The sequence below is a fragment of the Paroedura picta genome, chromosome 5 (genome assembly GCF_049243985.1).
Source record: "Paroedura picta isolate Pp20150507F chromosome 5, Ppicta_v3.0, whole genome shotgun sequence".
NCBI classification, from domain to species: Eukaryota; Metazoa; Chordata; class Lepidosauria; order Squamata; family Gekkonidae; genus Paroedura; species Paroedura picta.
Window position 1 is genome coordinate 110,186,754 of NC_135373.1, and position 21,085 is coordinate 110,207,838.

Below are 21,085 nucleotides of genomic sequence, written 5' to 3' on the forward strand. Positions count from 1 at the left end.
CTCTGGTGCTGGAGAAGACTCTTGCGAGTCCCTTGGACTGCAAGGCGAACAAACCGGTCAGTCCTAGAGGAGATCAGCCCTGACTGCTCTTTAGAAGGCCAGATCCTGAAGATGAAACTCAAATATTTTGGCCACCTCATGAGAAGGAAGGACTCCCTGGAGAAGAGCCTAATGCTGGGAGCGATCGAGGGCAAAAGAAGAAGGGGACGACAGAGAATGAGGTGGCTGGATGGAGTCACTGAAGCAGTAGGTGCAAACTTAAATGGACTCCGGGGAATGGTAGAGGACAGGAAGGCCTGGAGGATCATTGTCCATGGGGTCGCGATGGGTCGGACACGACTTCGCACATAACAACAATAACAACAATTAGTTTCTCCTAGGTCCCAGTTGACCTGGGAGTCCATGCTACCCATGTCCCATTCGGTGGACTGCAACTTTGCCTGGCAGACAAATCAGCATATGGCAGACAAACCAGCTTTAAGTACCACATACAAAAACATTTTTATTCGTTGAAGTATAGTTTGCTTCTTAATGCAATGCTCAGACTAGGAATACAGCTCAGCAGAATTACATACACATATATTGTGTGTAGTTTTTAGTTGGTTTCTCCAAGATATTTCCAGTTCTTTTTCATTCAGTCCTACGGAAGGCCTCTTAGGCATGTAGCCCTGGCCCCTAATGGGTTCCTTTGGAATATATATACTGTAATGTTGCTGCTGCTGTGTGCCCTAACCTTCATCCACCTCAGATGAACGGCAGCGTGATGTACAATTTCTCAGAGGTGTGTCTCTCCATCATGCTTCGCTTTCTCTGTATGAATACCGTGTAAATAATATGTATATCTATACAGGTTATATAAATATATATCTATAATATATATATGTATATATGTATATTACTGTGGTTTGGCTTTATGAAGTCAACCAATAAAATTTGTGCTTCTCGTATTTTTGTTTTTTAATGAGATCCAATGTACGGCATTATCAAGAATGCAGCCAGTTTTTGGAAGCCTTGCATGGTATGATCGTCATTCGTCTCATGACCTTGCCGTGTGTGCTCCTCACGCGCATGATTACAAGGAATACACTCTCTCATTCTTACAGCAATTTTTAAGACAAGAATTCTGGTCTTTGCAAATGAATGACAGGATCTTAAAAAAAAAAATCACAGGAAGGAATTGCACCCTTCCCTGAACATACAATTTGCAGAATAACTAGACATTCATTGTAGCTTTATTTACATTGTACCTCAGGTTCAACAATATTACAGGTCTTGTATTATATCTGTACATAGCCAAGGTATGGTTTGGTCATCTTGAAACACAATTCCAGTAGATATTTACAGATGGATTAGTTAACTTCTGGCTCAACCCCAGCCTCCTCAATATGGCACCAGCAGTGAAAGGAGGAATTGTTGGTGGTATGTTTATTAGTACCTCTTGTCCACTGCCCTGGCCATTGGACTATTACTGATTTGTGGTTTGGGACAGGATGGCCATCTTTGGGGTGCACCTAGAAAGCTGACATGGACATCTAGAGACTTTGTATCTTCTCAGAATTGTGACGGTGATGGTGGTGGTGGGGAGAAACAGGAAACAGGACTGCCATCACTCTGTGGTCTGTCCCTTGAGACAGACTTGTAGGAAAAGGGCCTTTCCCCCATCCCAACCTCCTGACCTCACCCACTGATAGGAAAGGATTCAAACAGTGAAGACATCCAGTTAGATGGGGAAATCTCTTTGCAAAATATGGGGTTTCATAAAAGAAGGTTGCCTGTGATCATATGGCTATATCCCTAAAGCTACAATGCTAGAAGTATTTACCCTGGAGGAAGCCCCACTGAGTGCTGACCTTGTGTCCACAGCCTTGAAAGTGGTGGGCACTTGAAGCACTTATGGCCAGCTATGGAAAAAAAGGTTCACCGGTGCTCCCTCTAAGTGTGCTTCTTTCCATAGCTGACAATGGGAATTGGATGGCTGTCACGGGCTACATCTTAGTGTGTTTCTTTCCCTAATTGACAATGGGAATTGTATGTGCTCATACCCTTAACTGCATGCCTCCATTTCAGTACATGTAGACCCAAGTTCATGTTATTGGTTGTTGCTAGGAAGTCAAACAGGGTGAATGCTGAGTCATGCTGTTTGTTTAAGAGGGTCTTCCTTCGCCAGTGGTCCGGTTTCTCATCACTTTGACACACAAAACCATCATGTTGTACTCAGCCTGAATCCTATGACTGGTCCTTCATGCAAACAGTTAACCAGGCAACAGGCTACCCAAGACGTAGCCCTGCAGAGTGATACAGAAACTGTGCCTTAATCTTGTTGGCTAATGTAGATATATGCAATTTGCCCATTATGCTCATTTCTCTAGTCCTTGTAGCTCTTTCGGGTGGATGCAATGGCTTAGGGAAACCCTGCAGAAATTTGCTTTGCCTTTCCTTTGAAAAGTTATTTTGAGATTTCTCATTCTGCCAGTTCATCACATGCATTGTCTGTTCACAGCAGTTCTCACAGAGAGACATGCTTCTTCAGATTAATTTTCTTTCTTAGGTATTTCTGCGTTAAAAGGCAATCCAGAGTGAACTGAACTATCATGCTGCTTAAATACATTGACACACTTAGATTCCCTTTAAATATTTCAGTAGCTTTCTTCTGCAAGTTCATCCCAGGGGGCTCCTGTCATATATAAAGACTGCAATCATGGGGGTGCAGCCCAAGGCTAGTTCCAGGTTTCGGAGGACCCTGAGCAAAATGTTCTGCAGTTGCTCCTCTTCCCCCAGTATTCGTATGTGCACACACACATACACTCAGATATATTGGGCAAATTCAGGCTACTGCTTTTTTTTTTGCAGCAGTAAGGCTAAAAGGAATACCTCCAGGCAGCTCTCCCGGTGTGTGTGACAAGAGAGAGCAGCCCAGAGGCCCTGGTGATATCACATAGACTTCTGCACCAGTCACTCATTCCCAGTGGAAACACAATACAAATGTCTCTGCTTCACTTTGGTTCTTGTGCAAATGCCTGATGCCATTCCTAGAACAAGTTCATTCACAGGTCTCACTGCAAAAATATCACTTGACCAGGACAAGGAGTGATGGTACGATGTCAAGGACATGAGGTGGCAAGCCATTAAACATCATGGGATGAACAAGCAGGAAAGCTGCCATAATTTTTACTGAAATATTTAAGGAGGAGTTGGTTCTTATATGCTGCTTTTCTCTACCCGAAGGAGTCTCAAAGTGGCTTACAGTCACCTTCCCTTTCCTCTCCCCACAACAGACACCCTGTGAGGTAGGTGAGGCTGAGAGAGCCCTGATATCACTGCTCGATCAGAACAGCTTTATTAAGGCTGTGGCGAGCCCAAGATCACCCAGCTGGCTGCATGTGGGGGAGTGCAGATTCAAACCCGGCTCACCAGATTAGAAGTCTGCACTCCTAACCACTACACCAAGTTGCCTTTCAAAGAATTCTTTTCACGTAGAACTTTTCCACCCAAACACTTCTCTGCTATAGCCTTCATTCAACTGGGTTTTTCTATGCAAATCCATTGATCTTCTGCAAGCCCAAGGAGACCTCTTCCTACTTTTTTAATCAGGGGAAAGGCTGGATAGATCCAACCCATGATTCTGACGGCTAACTGACACATTGATTGAAAATATATGGGGACATGTGGCTTCTTTCACCAACACTAATATCCCAACTTTTAAATCAAGCAGCCCCTACTTCAAAGGTTTCAAAGGGCTATTCAACAGTGCTGATGCATCTGATGGTATATTTCAGATGATACAGAATAGGAGTGATCCCGTGGGATCCAACACATCAGAAAATTCTATCTTTCAATCCCCATTGAAAGAATCGTGAGTTCATAGAATCATAGAGTTGGAAGGGGCCATACAGGCCATCTAGTCCAACCCCCCGCTCAGCACAGGATCAGCCCAAAGCATCCTAAAGCAAGCACAAGCACAGATGCCCGATGTCAATTAGTTCAGCCGGAGCCATTTTGTTTTCCTGCCGTTTTGTTAGACAGTGATGGTTTGGATGCACAATGTTGAAAAGAAAGAGGGATGTTTCAGCATGGAACTAATTTCTGATTATAACCCTCCATTTGTTTTTGAAGGGGTGCAGGGAGGTGATAAATCCCTAAGCAAGTTTATAGTCCAGTCAGAGGCTGTATATATGCTTCAAGTGGGAAAGAGTGTAGCAGAGGAAGGGTGGGCTAGCTGGAAAAACTCTCTGTCAAAACATATTTTAGCCCCAAGGACAAGCTTCTTAGTGTTTTCTGGCACACAATTTACAAACTGCTGACTTGTAGACTAGCCTATAAGGATCAGCCCATTGGTCTACGAAGTTAAGTATTGTCTACTTTGACTGACAGCAGATCTTCTCAGGGTTTTTTGTTTGTTTGTTTGTTTTTACACATCAACTACTGACTAGTCCTTTTACCTGGAGATGCCTGATGCTTTTAATTGGAGGTGACTGAACCTGGGTCCCACGGTATGCAAAGCAAATGCTCTGTCACTGAGCCATGAGCACACCCCAATTTTTCTTTAAACTCTGAAGCCGTGGCAACAAGAACAACATGATTCTGTAATCCAAAATGTAGTTTTCTAATGAAGTCCTGTCTGGCTTTTCTGGGAAACCAGGATCCAGAATGGTACCTTTCGTGAGCTATAAATAATTCCATCTTCTCCCCCTGGTCAGTGGGCATCCATTATGTTGCTTCATGGGGCATGCTGTTATTCTGGGGACATCTTAAGCAATATGAAAAGGGAAAAGGTGCAACAGCCATTGAGCGATATTCCTGGCTTTGAAAAAAAAAAAGAGATGAAACCCAATTTGTTCAATGGCAATCCTGTTCCTTATTTATATTTATTAATTTATTTAGATTTCTATACCGCCCTTCTACGTGGCTCTGGGTGGTTTGTACACATGGAAGAGTTCAACATGCGTCTCAGAGCCATGTGCCTACCTGCAGTTATAGTGTGTTCAAAATTGTGCGGAATAAGGCCACTGCCGCACCAGATTACATGGTATGCTACTAAGGCACCACAATGAAAGATGGATAATTTCAACTGTGATGATTCTCTTCTCTATCAAAATGACATTTCTTTCTGAACACTGTGTCTGTAGCAACTGATGAGGATGGTTTTGTACTTTAATGGTCATAGCCAGGAGAGGTAAGACTCACTCGTGTTTTACGTTTCGTCTTCCTCCCAATCTGAAGCTCAAATCTGCATGTACACCCTCTGTGCATCATATACCTTCCTCTTCAAAAGGAGGAAACATATATATTCTGGCTAAGGAAATTACATAGGAAATCTAGGGTGGCTGACATTAGAAATGCACCCCCCATCTGTGCCTTGAACAGCAATTTGATCGGCAGACATTAGCAGATGCTCATGGCTTTCTCCATGCTGTGAAAATCTTAACTGCTGATTTGGGCAACTCAAGCAGCTGTTAACATAAACAGAATGCCAGGTGATATCCATATATGTATCATGATAAGCTGGGCTTCCTTTCCCTCTACTTATCTGTGTTATCTGCAGCTGCCTCATGTCTTGCAGCTATTGAGCCTCAAGGTAACCTTAGCAGTATGACTTTGTCCCAAATAGCAGGTAGCAGGACTTTCCTGACAGCATGCACATGATGGGACACAGTATTCATTCAGTACTCACAATGTCTTGTGATGAACAGTCCCAGTTCAGAGAACTATCTCTGGAGACTACTTTAGATGGTTAGCTATACTGGTCTGCAGTAGAAGAACAAGATTTGAGTTCAGAGCAGTAAGATTTCCAGGATGTAGGCTTACAAGAATCAAGTTCCCAGTCTCAGATACAATTCCTACATGTATCTGATGAAGTGGGCTTTGACATGAAAGATGATACCTGGGAAATCTTTTTGGACTTGGATCTTGCTCTTCTCTTGTGACTGGGCACCAATGGACTATCTTTCCCATTATCAGCAGTGAACATTGATTGAGGAGGACACACCGCTTTGTGCTTTTAAAAAGAGGGTTGGGTCTATCTGTCTACAGGAAGAGAGATAAGGTGATTGGGGGCTTAGCCATCTTCCCCCCCCCCTTGCTTGCATGTCTCAAAAATAAAATGGCATCCAATCAAAATCCAACTACCAAGCCAATGTCTTTTGGATGTCTCCAGAAAAGGAGGCAAGGCTTCCTATTGCCTTTGATGATGCAGTGCTCTCTTTCATTGCAAAGCTGAGCTAGAAGCACCGGCAACTTAGAATACCGGGTGTGTTATCCTGTTAAGTAGACAGGACTCAGGCAACAATCGGAAAGCTCAAAGGCACCAATTTTTTTAAAAGAAAAAAATCACATTGACATCCAGTGGAAGCATACTTCAAAACGGAAGGTGACCTGATGTGAATGCAAAATGTCACAGAGGCCTGAGACAACAAGGGAAGCCATGAGAAATTGAGCAATCCCCTGGAGAGTCTCAATGACTTAATCTTTGCTTGGAAGATGAAATAATTAAGTAGCCAGGAGGGATTTATTTCCATAGTTCCACTCTAATCCATTTCCTCCCCCCCACCCCAGACCAACTGAATTAAAAGCTTTCTGAATCTGAAAGCTATGTGAAATGAGCTCGAATCCTTAGTTGCCATAAAGGGGGTAAATAAAAGTCATTGTTCTGAAGCTCAGATTAATAGTCAAACAAGAGAGTGGAGCCATCATCCCTTGACACATTTTGCACAATAATATACAATTATGTAATGTGTGCATTCATTGTTCACACACATGGTTGGAATACGTAAGTGAAAACGAACAAACCTTTCTATTGGTGGAGGTGAAGCTACTACCGGTTTTGCCCTGATGAGAGAGTTCTGAGCAGTTAAAGTGATGGCAGACCACAAAATTGTCTTTGGCATCAAAGCTCAAAATCAGCCCTCCATGCCAAAGGAGGGAGGGCTGTGGTTCAGTTGTAGAGCATCTGCTTGGCATGCAGAAGGTCACAGGTTCAATCCCTGGCATCCCCAGTTTTAAAAAGTATCAGGAAGTGGATGAGGGGAAAGTTCTCTGCCTGACATCCTAGAGAGCTCCTGCCAGTTTGTGTAGGCAGTACTGACTTTGAGGGACCAAGGGTCTGATTCTACAGAAGGCAGTGTTATTATGTGGTATATTCCATCAATCTCGGTCTGATATTCCAGCAAACAAACAAACAAAAAAGATAGCTTGTTACGGTGGGGACTGGCTGTGATTGACAATACACCCTGAAACTTAGTGCAAGGCTACTGTTGTGCACACAGTGTGTGTGGCTAGAGTGATGGATCTGGAAAACCTGGGTCTGAATTCTTCAACCAAAAATCTTTAGCTGCTAGGAGTCCTTGAGTATACTGTTATCAGGACTGAAGCTCACAGAAGCAAAATTGGAGGCATAGCTTTGGCCCATTTCCCAAGCTCCGGGCATATGAAGAATCTGCAAGATCATCAGCCAGATCTAGAACCATCACCCTACTTTTGATTTGTCAAAAGTAGGCTATGTGAGCTCTGCGCTTTACAGACTGCTCTCTCTATTTGGCCTAAGCTCACTGTCCCTCCTTGCAGGTTTCTCTAAGCTTTTAATGGTACATTGCTCAATATTATCTTCTGGGTAGGGGTTGCCAACCTCCAGGTGGGGCAAGAATGATAACTGGTCTCCAATCCTGATGGGCTGGGAAGGGTGCAGAGATTAGTCCCCCTGTATGTGGGGGAAGAAATGGCTTCTTTGGAGTGTAGGTTCTATGCCATTTTATTTCCTGCCTACCTCTGGCTCCGCCCAAAAATCTCCAGGAATTTTCCGACCCTGAGCTGGCAACCCTCAATGGCACTCAAGTGACTTTGAAAGACCAAGCATTCCCTCTGGTTTTAATGAAGAAGAAGAAGAAGAAGAAGAAGAAGAAGAGTTTCTTATATGCCACTTTTTTCTACCCGAAGGGGGCTCAAAGCGGCTTACAATCACTTTCCCCTTCCTCTCCCCACAACAGGCACCCTGTGAGGTCGGTGAGGCTGAGAGAGTAAGAACAGTTTTATCAGTGCTGTGGCGAGCCCAAGGTCACCCAGCTGGCTGCATGTGGGGGAGTGCAGAATCAAACCTGGCATGCCAGATGAGAAGTCCACACTCCTAACCACTACAAGCAAACTGAGTGTGTGATAGGCAGGAAGAAAGCAGTGAAGGGTGAAGAGATTGATCATCAAAGAAGATATTGACTGAAAATATGTTCATGCATTTTCCTCATAGCTTTCCTTTGTTGGCCAAAGAGGAAAAGAGGAAGGAGGAACCAGTCTACATGATTTGGAAGGAAGCTTTGCAGCTCATCAAATTTTCTCAGATGCAAGCTCCACTGAGTTCAATGGGACTTCCTTCCCATTAAGTGTGTGCCAACAATTGTGCCCGTAATTAGATCCTGAGATCCTGAGTGAACAAACATGAAACCAAATGGGCCTGACATGTAATACTACTGAAGCCAATGGGATTGAGGCAATATAATAGGAAGAAAGGGGAGTGACTCATTTAACGGAAGACTAATTAACATTAGAAGGTTTTGAAGAGCTGAATTTAAATCTTGAAACTCTTTGTGAACTGCGTAAGCCTGCAAGTTGCTCCAGGATTGCGGCTGAGCAAAATCCCTGGCCTGCAATCTGCACAAAGTTAAGCATACTTCAATTTCATTTAAATCAATGACCCTCAAAGCATGCAGTTAAGTGCTTAAGTGCTATTCATTCCAAGAGCGACTACAGCTGATCAGAGCATTTGCTTGGAGCAGCTATTGGTAGACTTTGCCAATTTAGACTGCAGGTGAGGGGGAGAGCATGTTGAGTTCTTCCCTCTTTTTACATCTTTAAATATATGAAGAGATAGTGTTGTATGAAGCCTTTTTCCTCTCACACTCTAACATGGTGCAGTGTAGCAAGGGTTGCACTGAATCAGTGCTCTGTTCATGTTCTGAGCGTGTCTAATAGTGTGTAGGCCTCTTGTGGCGCAGGATGGTAAGGCAGCAGAAATGCTGTCTGAAGCTGTCTGCCCACGAGGCTGGGAGTTCACTCCCAGCAGCTGGCTCAAGGTTGACTCAGCCTTCCATCCTTCCAAGGTCGGTAAAATGAGTACCCAGCTTGCTGGGGGGTAAATGGTAATGACTGGGGAAGGCACTGGCATACCACCCTATATTGAATCTGCCATGAAAACGCTAGAGGGCGTCACCCCAAGGGTCAGACATGACTCAGCGCTTGCACAGGGGATACCTTTACCTTTAATAGTGTGTGGATTGCATCATCCCTAAGCATGCTAATTCAGAAGTAAGGTCCAATGCACTTAATGGGATTAACAGCCTACAATTCCAGACATCTTTGAATCCCCAGGAAAGGTTTGGAGGAGGCTGGTTTGATTTCTAAAGGACATTATAGGATGCTAGACAGTGGTCCAAATGACGTGGTTTAAGTGCAGAAACTGGAGGGGACACCCAGGTACAATTAACTCAATTTTGATTCAAACCAAATGACACCAGTCATATGTTCCCCATGAATGTCCATGTCTATTTTATATAATATTTGTAGTACAATCCTGAAGTTACAAATTTCTATGCCCATTGAAACCAATAGATGCAGAAGGGTGCAATTGAACTTAGGGCTGCATTGTTAATCACTCGGTATTATTTTGGGGGCATAATATTTACTCTATTTATCATTTAATTTATAGACTGCTATTCCCCAATGATGGCCTCAGGCTGATTTCCAACAATGGACCAAATCCTGTGAGGGAAGGCTGAGGGACATGGGAATGTTCATCCTGGAGAAGAGGAGGCTGAGAGAGAACATGATGGCTCTCTTGAAGTATCTGAAAGATTGTCACTTGGAGGAGGGCAAGGGAAAGGTTCCTGTTGGCAGCAGAGGAGAGGGCCCACAGTAATGGGTTTAAATTATGTGTAGAATGGTATTGGAGAGATACCAGGAGGAAATATTTTCACAGTCAGGGTAGTTCAGTAGTGGAATCAACTGCCTAAGGAGGTGATGAGCTCCCCCTCACTGGTGATCTTCAAGTAGTGTCTGGACAGAGACTTATCCTGGATGTTTTAGGCTGATCCTGAATAGAGCATGGGCTAGGACTAGATGGCCTGTATGACCCCATCCAACTCTACGATGATTTGATTTAAAACTATAAAATTCTAAAAACATGATCAAATACCATTTGTTTCATAATTCTGATCATCCAGTAATTCTGATAGTAATGAAATTATCCCCTCCAGAGGGGGCCTCCTATAGGGTAGGGAGAGGAACATGGTCTCCGGGTAAGAAATTATGGCAACTGCTGAGTCTTTGCAATAAGAATCTAGCTCAGTTCAATACAGACTGTGGTCACTGAATACATCCAATGTATATGGAATTCTGTGATTTTTTTCTGGCCTGCCAAGCATGAATCCCATCTCATTCAATTACAACTTGGTTACTAAGCTCTTACTCAGAGGCCAAGCCCATGTCTGAGTAGGATGCATGTGGCCCCTCCACAGTTAACAACATTTATGCACTTCAAAAACTAGCACCTTAAACTAGGCTCTAGGGAGAAGGTTCTAACCCTTCCTGCCTGTTTATTCGGTGGAGAGAAACTGGTGTGTGATCTCTAGTAGCCCCCTCCTACAGTCGGAAATATACTGCTCAGATACAGGTTGACTATCTCAGTGAAGATTAGGTGGTAGAAACTTCTTTGATTTTGTTTCCCTAAATCAAAGGAGAAAATACTTTGGAATGTTGATATGTGAAAGGATCAAGAACACATGACGTTTGAAAGCCCATGGCTTCCAAAGCCCAGTTTCTTTTTGTTTTCACTTGAAGAAATCAGTCACGGAGAGGCTTGAGTCATGGTGAAGCTGTTATGTATTTGCCGGGGTGTGCGGGTGGTGGAGGGGTTCAACCTGAAGCAGCCCCTGGGAGCTAGTCCATTAGGGAAACAAACAAGTACTGATGTGGGTACTCATACGTTCACCCAACTAGGGTAAAAAACAGCTTCTGAGGACTACTTCATGTCAGAAAAATAATGGGGGGAGGGGTATACTGCTCTCTGTCGTATCAGTCCAAGTCCTCTCAGGTGCCTAATGTGTCAAGAAAACAATGCTGGGTGGGTGCTCCAGTTACAGCAGGGGTAGTCAACCTGTGGTCCTCCAGCTGTCCATGGACTACAATTCCATTAGCCCCTGCCAGCATTTGCTGGCAGGGGCTCATGGGAATTGCAGTCCATGGACATCTGGAGGACCACAGGTTGACTACCCCTGAGTTACAGGACTTCTGACAAGGTGTGTAGTTGAGACCTGAGACAGGTAATAGAGTTATTTCTTTCAAGCAATTGAAATTTTTGGATCACACATGAGAAGACTAGCGAGAAGGATTCTACTCAAAGGTATTCTTTGGAAACCAAAATCCACTGAGAATTCTTCCTTCACGTGCCAAAGAAAAGAAAAGAAAATCTATACTTGGATAATTACTAGCGCAGATAAAACCTAACTGAGAGCATTTGTTATCCTGTCCCTGACACATGGTGGATACACTCATTGTTCAGAGCAAACACAGTGGGAGATGAGGCTGATTCCAAAATGAGTGTGTGATCAGATATTCACCAGTCTCATTAGAACTGGGCCTCAGACTTCAGGCTGCTAAATTGACCGGCAGGCTGGCAGGAATGCAAGGAGAATTTCTACGATGGAATCTGGAGATCCTATGACAGGATTTGATATAGCAACCTAAGGGATGTGTAACCAAAGCAATACTTTAATCCAGGGGTATTCAACCTGTGGTCCTCCAGATGTTCATGGACTACAATTCCCATGAGCCCCTGCCAGCATTTGCTGAACGTCCATGAACATCTAGAGGACCACAGGTTGACTACCCCTGCCTTAATCCTAAGTGTTTGCATAATCAAGTGGGTTTAGAATATCTATGCAGTGCCCGAATTTTGACTGCTGCTATAGATAGCTACTCTCACCCATTTATTAACGGGTATAGTAAGAGTTACAACTGAGTTTTGGCTCCTTGAAAACTGGCTTCAAAGGGCTTAAGTTGACCCCTGTGGTACACCAAGTTATATATTTAATTACCGAGCTGGTCATAAGTGCTATGCAAAGCTTGACTGCAACAAACTGACGACCACAGGGAATCTCCTTAAATTATCATTGCTTATCAATGGATGAAATACAGTTAAATTCTGGCATGTTAAAGTCCCAGTGATTTCAAAAGGAGAAGGTGTGCACTTTGCCCCCAAAATTGCCTAAGAGTTTGGCTGGTTCAGCCCAGAATGAGGTACAGTACTACATTGTAATGCAGACCAGACAAACATGAGTGAAGTCAAGATAAATCGTTGGGTCTTCAGCATCAGAGTATGGAAACAATCAACTCAATGGGTTGGCTCCGTGTCTTTCTGTGCCTATCATGTACAGTTTCCACAAAGGTTATCCAAATGAACATACACACACAAACATACTGGCCACAGTTGTACCAAAAGAAGTGACGAAGGCCACAGCGCCCACAGAGTTCTCCTGTGCAAGCCTCCTTGATCTATGATCTTGTGCTGCTCCCATTCCCTGCCTACAGAGGAGAACCTCCCAGGGATTGTGCCCTAATAAGAATGGAGTCAAAAGCCCTTCTGCATGATTCTATTTGGAAATGCTGCCTCAAGGTCCTCTCTTCAGGTGGCCTATCAGCTCTTCCTAGCCTCCTGATGACTTGGGGACTTTTAAGTGCAAGTGTTGGAGATGGAGTGCATACTCTCAGTCAGCATCTCCTTTACGCTTCTTGATGTCATAGTAGAGCATAAAGTGCTATGGCATTGTTTTATCACACTCGGTACCCCCTTCCCCCGGACTACGGTTTTTACCTTGTGGCTCCTATGTTCTTGTAATGACACATAAGGAGGTGCTTAAAGGTTTTCTTGAAGGTAGCATTGCAGAGCGCATAGCAGGCAGGATTGATGGTGCTGTTAATATAGCACAGCCAATAACCAATCGTCCATACCGTGTTGGGGATACATGACGCACAGAAGCTGTTGATAAGTACCATGACATTATATGGTGTCCAGGTAATGATGAAGGCCAGGAGAATAGCCAAGATAGTCCTTGTCACTTTTTTCTCTCTAGAAGGCGGTGTTTTCTTTTTGGGCGGCTGCTTAGTCATCTTGACAATCTTCCGGGCAACCATGTTCTGCTTCTCATCTCCGTTCTGACCATCGTTGCCTACAAGTTCTACAGTTGTGTTGGCAGAGCTGTCACAATCGCCTTTGGGGGATTTTGTGAGTATCCTGATGCATGTCAGTTTGGAGTTCTCCACTTTGGCATTGACTTGGGAGACGGAAGCCCTGGTGTCATCTTTGATGGCTGCATCCTCTTTCACGTTGGAAGCTACAGCGCTGACAGAGGTGGAGTCATTTGAGCTCTCCTTCTCCTCTGTCGCGACACAGTTTTCCACCACTGATTCCCCAGTGGCTTTCCCATTCTGAATTTTGCTATGTCCTATCCCATCTTCGGTTGTTGGGATGTTGTTATTGTTTGGTTTCACTATTTTACCCTGGACCAGACTTGGAGAAACAGGTTCCTGGTTTTGCCCACCATCCTTTTTGTCTTTTTTAATCCTGCTCTTACTGGCCCGAGATATTTGCCAATAGAGAACAGTCATAATGATAACGGGTAGATAGAAAGCTGCAATGGCTGTGCCAAAGGTGACGGCTGCATTGGACAGGAACTGGATGTAGCATTCCCCATCAGACACAGTCCTTTCCCCTACAATGAACTGCCAAAAGAGAATTGCAGGTGCCCACAAGATGAAAGAGAGCACCCACGCCACTGCAATCATCACTCCTGCCATCTTTGTGGTCCGCTTGACAGGGTATGACAGAGGTTTCGTGACACAAAAATACCTGTCAAAGCTGATAATGAGAAGGTTCATGACAGAGGCATTGCTGACTACGTAGTCAAGAGCCAGCCACAAGTCACAAACTACAGGTCCCAAAGGCCAGTAGCCAATCACAGTGTAAAGAGTGTACAGATTCATGGAAAAGACGCCTATGATCAAGTCAGCGCATGCCAAACTGAACAGAAAATAATTGTTCACCGTCTGCAGGTGCCGGTTGACTTTAATGGACACCATAACCAGGATGTTCCCAATGATGGTCACTAAGCTGAGGGATCCGGCCACAATGACGATGAAGACTACCTCAACAGTTTTATAAGGACTTCCAAGGGCCATCATGTCCTCCAAAGAGCTTATATTTGTTGAGTTATTCATGTTTGTGTCTACTAGTGAGCTGGCGGACATGTATCACTTAAACCTGTAGAAGAAAGAGAGAGAAAACAAAGAGACCATGAGGCATTTGATGTAATCATTCTGGCAAATGGGGTCCGGGAAAAGGTATTCATGTAACAGTTGGAGTCCATTTTGTGATCGGTCCTGCCTCTTGCAACAGCCATTATGTGGTGAATTCTACTATCAAAATTCCAAATTGTTCCCATAGGTTCAACAAGATGGGGCCCCTGATCTATATGGTGTGGCTTTATAACAGGCTATCTCATGCTTAACATAACCAGCTTTGTTATCTTCCTATGATGACCAGTTCTGTTGAATGTTGTTGGCAAGTCTATGATGCTAACATCATAACTAGGGATGTGCACCAGAAAAAGAAAAATCACTATTTTTCTTATCTAGATTTTGGTGGGCATAATTATTGGTACTCTGTGTTATTTGGGTCCCAAATAATGTTTTTGTATCTTGAGTTAGGGATTTTTTTGGGGAGAGTGGGTAGGATTCTAAAATTATTCAGGTTCATTATTTCCTGTGGGGAATCTTTCTGGAGAGCTGGAGAGGCTGGGTTTTTGTGTGTGAGTGACATGAACATTGCAGAGGAGTTAGTGCTACTTGTCCACTAAGGCCCCCACAAGTAAATTGGACCAATTCTAATGGGCACCTGATGGGCTGCTAGCCATCCTAAATTGTTTCTTATGGGGTAAAAATTCCATGCTTCCTGCAGGACAAAGAACAGTCAAACATTTAAGTGCAAGCAACCATTGGTCAAAAATGCCCCAATGCAAACAGAACCAACAAGCCCAATAAAATTAGCTTCCAATGAGATAATCCCAACAGATACACAGACTAATATGACTAGCCCAAGACTACCCATGTACCAATCCAAACCAAACCTACTTAAGTGGTGCTGGGTAACCTCTTCCAAGCCCTACAGAACTGGGCTTAAAAACTAAAGAAACCCAACAAAACCCAGTGCCAATATGGCAACAACTCAACAAAAACAATCTCAAGCCAAAGAATCTCAACAGAACCAACATGGCAAGCACCTCTAATGTATGATCCCATTTGCTTGTGAGATCTGTCTCCCTCTCTCTGCCTGTTGTTCAGGAAACCTGCAGACCTCCCCCATATGGAAGGAAGGTGGCTAATGTTTTAATTAAAAAAAAATCAAACACCCCTCTCAAAATTTGTGGAGCCAAACTTCTGGTATAATACTGGGATATAGGTACTGACTGGGATTCTATAATGTGTATCTGGATCTGGAATGTATCTGAAAAAATGGCAATAAAGAATTTTTGGCTAGATTTCCACATCACTAAGCACAAATGCAGGGCATTTTGCAGCCACCATAATTAAATAATGAATATATGAGGTTGCCTCATACTGTGTCAGTCCATTGGTACATCTAGTGAGCCAGCTTGGTGTAGTGGTTAGGAGTGTGGACTTCTAATCTGGCGAGCTGGATTCAATTCCGTGCTCCCCCACATGCAGCCAGCTGGGTGACCTTGGGCTCATTACAGCACTGATAAAGCTGTTCTGACCGAGCAGTGATATCAGGGCTCTCTCAGCCTCACCCCCCTCACAGGGTGTCTGTTGTGGGGAGAGGAAAGGGATGGTGACTGTACGCCTCTTTGAGACTCCTTTGGGTAGAGGAAAGTGGCAACTCTTCTTCTCTGCTTCTTCTAGTCATGCAGTGGCTCTCCAAGGACTTTGCAGCACTCATATTGAAGATCTTTTAAATTGGAATTGGACTTAGGACTCTACATGCAAAGCGTGTGCTTTACCACTGAGTTATGCTTGCCCCATTACATCAATTACTTTTGAATCAAGAGTGTTGACTTTAGAGCATTGTGTATTCCCTCACTATTGGCTTCCCCATTCATTTTTCAAAGCACTGTTTCATTGTGTTGGCCATCAATTGATTATTCAAAGAAAAAAAATTAAAATTACCATCTGTGTTTGATATGCTGGTGACAAGTGAGCACATACTTTTGCCCTGTGGTGATATATTATGCTTTCCTTCATTCCTTTGAATCAATACAATGCTCTGGAATGATGTAGGCTTTGCATATATATTACTTATGAACTGTGCACAGTAGGGTTGCTGCTCTACCACCATTTTTACACACAGGCAGACTCTTTGTGCCTTTGAACAGCTGAATAAGAGGGAGAAAGCAACACATAAATCTGTTCCCAGTGGAGAAATAATACACTGGAAAGAACTTTACAAGTTATTTAAAACAAAAATGTTCAGGACAACATTTCTATAAAACTAACAGGGTTATGGTTTAACAGAATGGTTCAGGGAGGTGCTTTCATACACGGAACAGTACTATCATCTATGCTACAGTATATCCTGGATATTTTTTTTTACTGAGAATTTTATGTTCTTGTTGCACCGTTTCTTACTTGGTAAATCCATTGCTCGATGTACTATATTTGATAAGTTTTTTTCATGGCTTATTTTTGTAGTAGTAGTAGTAGTAGTAGTAGTAGTAGTAGTAGTAGTAGTAGTTGCTATTGGTCTTGCAGTCCTAGTCCTACTGCCCTGTTTATTAGATGTCTAATGCTATTTGACTGCATGTGGACAAAAACAATGGCAAACTACCTCTGAAGACTCTTGCCTTGAAAACCTTATGGAGTTGCCATAAGTCAACTATGATTTGACAGCACTTTCAACACAGCCACAATTAATAATAAGCATGAACCAAATGGTGAAGTGCCCTGTTCATAGTTCTCAAACTTAAGTTCATGACAGGTTTCCCATAATGAACTTCTACAAACTTTTATAGCCATTCATGGGGATTCGTGGACATAGTAGAAAGCAGGGGTTTAAAGGGAAGCCAAGTCACTTTAAATCCTGCCTTCTGTTTGTTCCCTGAGAAAGTCACAAAAACAGCTGAGCAATGGGAGACAAGCTGCTCCTTGCTGCTCAGCTTTTTGGGGGCTTTCTGCAAACTCAGTTTAAAGGGACTGAAGTGGAGTTTGAGGGGCTAGGAACCGTTCATTTCAAGAACAAAACTTCCCGTTTGATTCAGTTTCTGCTTTGGCTACCAACGTGAACCAACACGAATCACATTTCCCCCCCATCCGTGCCTACCCCTAACCACAAACCTCCCTAAGGCTCAGGGAGGAAGGTGGGTTATAAACACATAATTGAATATTAATTTGATTAATTCAATTCATTTATAAATAAATTTCAGCTTGTCACTATTAAAGGAAGACAACCTCTTGTATACAGTTCTGCTGCACAATTATTACTTTGCAGTAAAAATTAAAACAAATGAGTCATCCATTCCTTAAAACATCTCACTCCATGAGTCACCCATTCCTTAATACATCTCACCCTCCCTCCATTCCTGCTAAGTGACACAAAAAAACAACAAAAACACACATGCGCCTTGATACAAGCAAAATATAAGCCAGAAGTATGGTTTTTCCTTCTAAACCTAATGCCACTCGGATTCTGTATTTCACAATATGAACCATTGATTTTTAAAGTATTGTTATTTCCAAAGCAGGAAAAACCATAAAAAGAACTCTGCTATCCCAGGCCAAAGAGCCTCGTGTGGCGCAGAGTGGTAAAGCAGCTGTTTGAAAGCTCTGCCCATGAGGCTGGGTGTTCGATCCCAGCAGCCGGCTCAAGGTTGACTCAGCCTTCCATCCTTCCGAGGTCAGTAAAATGAGTACCCAGCTTGCTGGGGGGTAAACGGTAATGACTGGGGAAGGCACTGGCAAACCACCCCGTATTGAGTCTGCCATGAAAACGCTGGAGGGCGTCACCCCAAGGGTCAGACATGACTTGGTGCTTGCACAGGGGATACCTTTACCTTTACCTTACCCCAGGCCAGCGATTCATCAACATCCTGTTTCCAACAGTGGACAACCAGATGACCAACAAGGCATCAAAGCAAGTGTGGGCGTGTGGGTCAAAGCCTTCCCTTGGTGCTGCCCCCAACAACTAATATTCAGAGATACGTGGATTCTGGAGATGAAGGTTCCACTGAGCCAATGTGAGATTTGTACAATGCCCTTTGAAAACCATAAAAGTTCAGTCTTCAAGAGTGTTGTGGCTGTGAGTTCCACAAGCTGATTATGTACCATTGAAGAAAGGCTTCCTTCTATAGGTTTAATTATTTTGCATGATGGAGAAAAAAATATATAGCAAGTCTATCCAAACCATGCATGGTTTTATATATTACGTTCCCTTTCAGTTCATTCTAATTATTGTGCTGCTCACTGGAGGAAAGGGTAAGAAGGCAGAGAATCATAGAATCATAGAGTTGGAAGGGACCTCATGGGTCATCTAGTCCAACCCCCTGCATTATGCAGGAGACTTACATCCCTATCACTCATCCACTGTGACCTGCCACCCCCTTGAGCCTTCACAGGACCAGCCTCCCATGCAGAAGAGAGACGAGAGAAATAATTTCATCCAAAGGAGGAAGGGGAAAACCCTGTAACAGATTTGCTGCAAGTATTTAAAAAACTGCATTTGAGATGTGGAGTTTGAAGCTACATTTTTAAATGATGCATTCAAGAGCTACAAACGTATGATGTTTTGCCTTTTACTCCTCTAAAAGAATCAAGATTTGCCCCAGATTCTTCTGTTCAGTTTATTAAAAGATGAACTATATATCAGAAAGGTTAAATGTTTATTATGCAGAACAACTACATAAATATATTATTTCTCCCCCCCATTAATGTTTAACGCAAGCCGCACTTTTAAATGAACTGCCTCGCTTCGTGAAAGCAAGTCAAATGGTATGTATAAACTCCCGACATGCAGTCTGAGCTTCCCCTCCACTCAATGTTGCTTGGTGAAGCTATTCTTGTTTATTGGATCTGAAGTGGCCAAAAGGTCATTCGTTCCCTAGTCTGGCTGGTAAAGCTGTGCTGGGTGTCTGGAAAACCTCTAATTTCAAAGTCATGCCTCACTCCACTCAGGACTCACCAGATTCTGCCAGACGCTATCTGTAAAGCAACATTCCCCTGGGAATCATGGGACACGCGTGGACTAAATGCACATGCAAGGGGGTTGCAGTAAGGAGGGGAAGAAGGTGAGACTGAGACCCATTATGCACGGGGGTTTTAGCGCACATTCGGGGTGGAATGGCGGCGACTAAAATCACGGATAACGCACGGAGCCGGCTGCAACCGGCTGCAGCTTCGGTGCATGCCGCCGAAAAAGGCGCGTCAGTGAAACGCGGAAGAAAGCGCAGCTTCCGGGTGAGCGGGGCGCAACCAGAAGCGGCGCCCGGATCGGCGCGTGCATAATCGGTTACTCTGGGTTTTGCCGCCGTCGCGCCCCGCCCCGTGTATAACCGGTATGCGTCGCGTCTTCCCCCTCCGCGTTTTCCATGTGACCCGAAATCGCCGTTTCGGCGGCCGTGCATAATGGGCCCGAGTGAGAACACTGGCTGGATCCAACCCAATGCATGTAAGAATTATGAAAGCAATGTAAGCCACTCGGGGAGAAAGGTACTGTCCGAATGCAATAAATAAATACAGGATATATGGCAGAAAAACATGTGCAACACACATATCTAATGGAAACATGCTTGCAAAACCAACAGTGAAAAGGAAAGTATTTTTCATTTCAGTGGAAGTTAGAATAAGAAGAGTTGGTTTTTGATACCCTGCTTTTCACTACCCGAAGGAGTCTCAAAGACTGTTTATGCACTGGGAACTTCACTGCCCCAGCTCCTGTGCAGGAGCACAAATTGAGAGCGGATGAAACAGACCGGGCCAAATACTCCCCCGTGTGGATGCAGGAAGAGGTGGGGCAACCCGCCGCGACTAAAACTCCAGCCTGCAGCCCGGCATGAAACCTCCAGTGCGTAAATGGTCAAAGTGGCTGACAATCACCTTCCCTTCCTCTCCCCGCAAAAGACCCCCCCCCCTGTGAGATAGGTGGGGCTGAGAAAGGGCTGACAGAAGTGTTCTGAGAGAACAGCTCTAACAAGACTGTGACCAAGGTCACCCAGCCGGCTGCAGGAGCGGAAAATCAAACCCAGCTTGCTAGATTAGAAGCCACTGTGCTTAACCCTTACACCAAGATGGCTTTCTTCTGAGTAAAAGTTAACACTCGGTATGTTTGAATTACTAAAAGAGGTAGCTGTGGACTCCTATGAGAGCCAGTTTGGTGTAGTGGTTAGGAGTGCGGACTTCTAATCTGGCATGCCAGGTCCGATTCTGTGTTTCCCCACATGCAACCAGCTGGGTGACCTTGGGCTCACCACGGCACTGATAAAACTGTTCTGACCGGGCAGTGATATCAGGGCTCTCTCAGCCTCACCCACCCCACAGGTTGTCTGTTGTGGGGAGAGGAATGGGAAGGTGACTATAAGCCGCTTTGAGCCTCCTTTGGGTAGGGAAAAGCAGCATATAAGAACCAACTCTTCTTCTTCTACTATAGAAGAGGTGGTTATTCAGAGACCCATAGAAGAAGAGTTGGTTTTCATTGCCCAAAGAAGTCTCAAAGGGGCTTATAATCACCTTCCCTTCCTCTCCTGTACAATAATCACCTTGTGAGGTAGGTGGTGCTGAGGGAGCTCTGACAGAACTGCTTTGTGAGAACAGCTCTAAGAGAACTTTGACTGGCTCAAGATCACCCAGCTGGCTGCATATGGAGGAGTAAGGATTTAAGCCCGGCCCCTGAGATTCAAGTCCACAGCTCTTAACCACTAAGCTGGATCTCTTGGTATTGCTCCGAAATCCTTCCCTTGCCCCCCACTCCCTGAATCCCGGTCCCTACAAAATGGAGCGTTCCCTGATGGATTCCAGAGGCAGCTGCCGTTTTTGGTGACTCTGACAT

At 44.1% G+C, this 21,085-nt stretch overlaps 1 protein-coding gene across 1 annotated transcript; it reads right to left on the reverse strand.

Annotated features, from left to right (window-relative positions):
* Positions 1-476: 476 nt before the first annotated feature.
* CHRM2 (cholinergic receptor muscarinic 2) lies at positions 477-14,283 on the reverse strand. The gene has a single exon (XM_077339891.1). It carries the CDS (start codon positions 14,281-14,283, stop codon positions 12,847-12,849), a length of 1,437 nt encoding a protein of 478 aa, XP_077196006.1. The 3' UTR covers positions 477-12,846.
* Positions 14,284-21,085: the final 6,802 nt, after the last annotated feature.

Coding starts and splice junctions, on each gene's coding strand:
- CHRM2 (XM_077339891.1), bottom strand. CDS start 14,283: ATGTCCGCCAGCTCACTAGTAGACACAAACATGAATAACTCAACAAAT.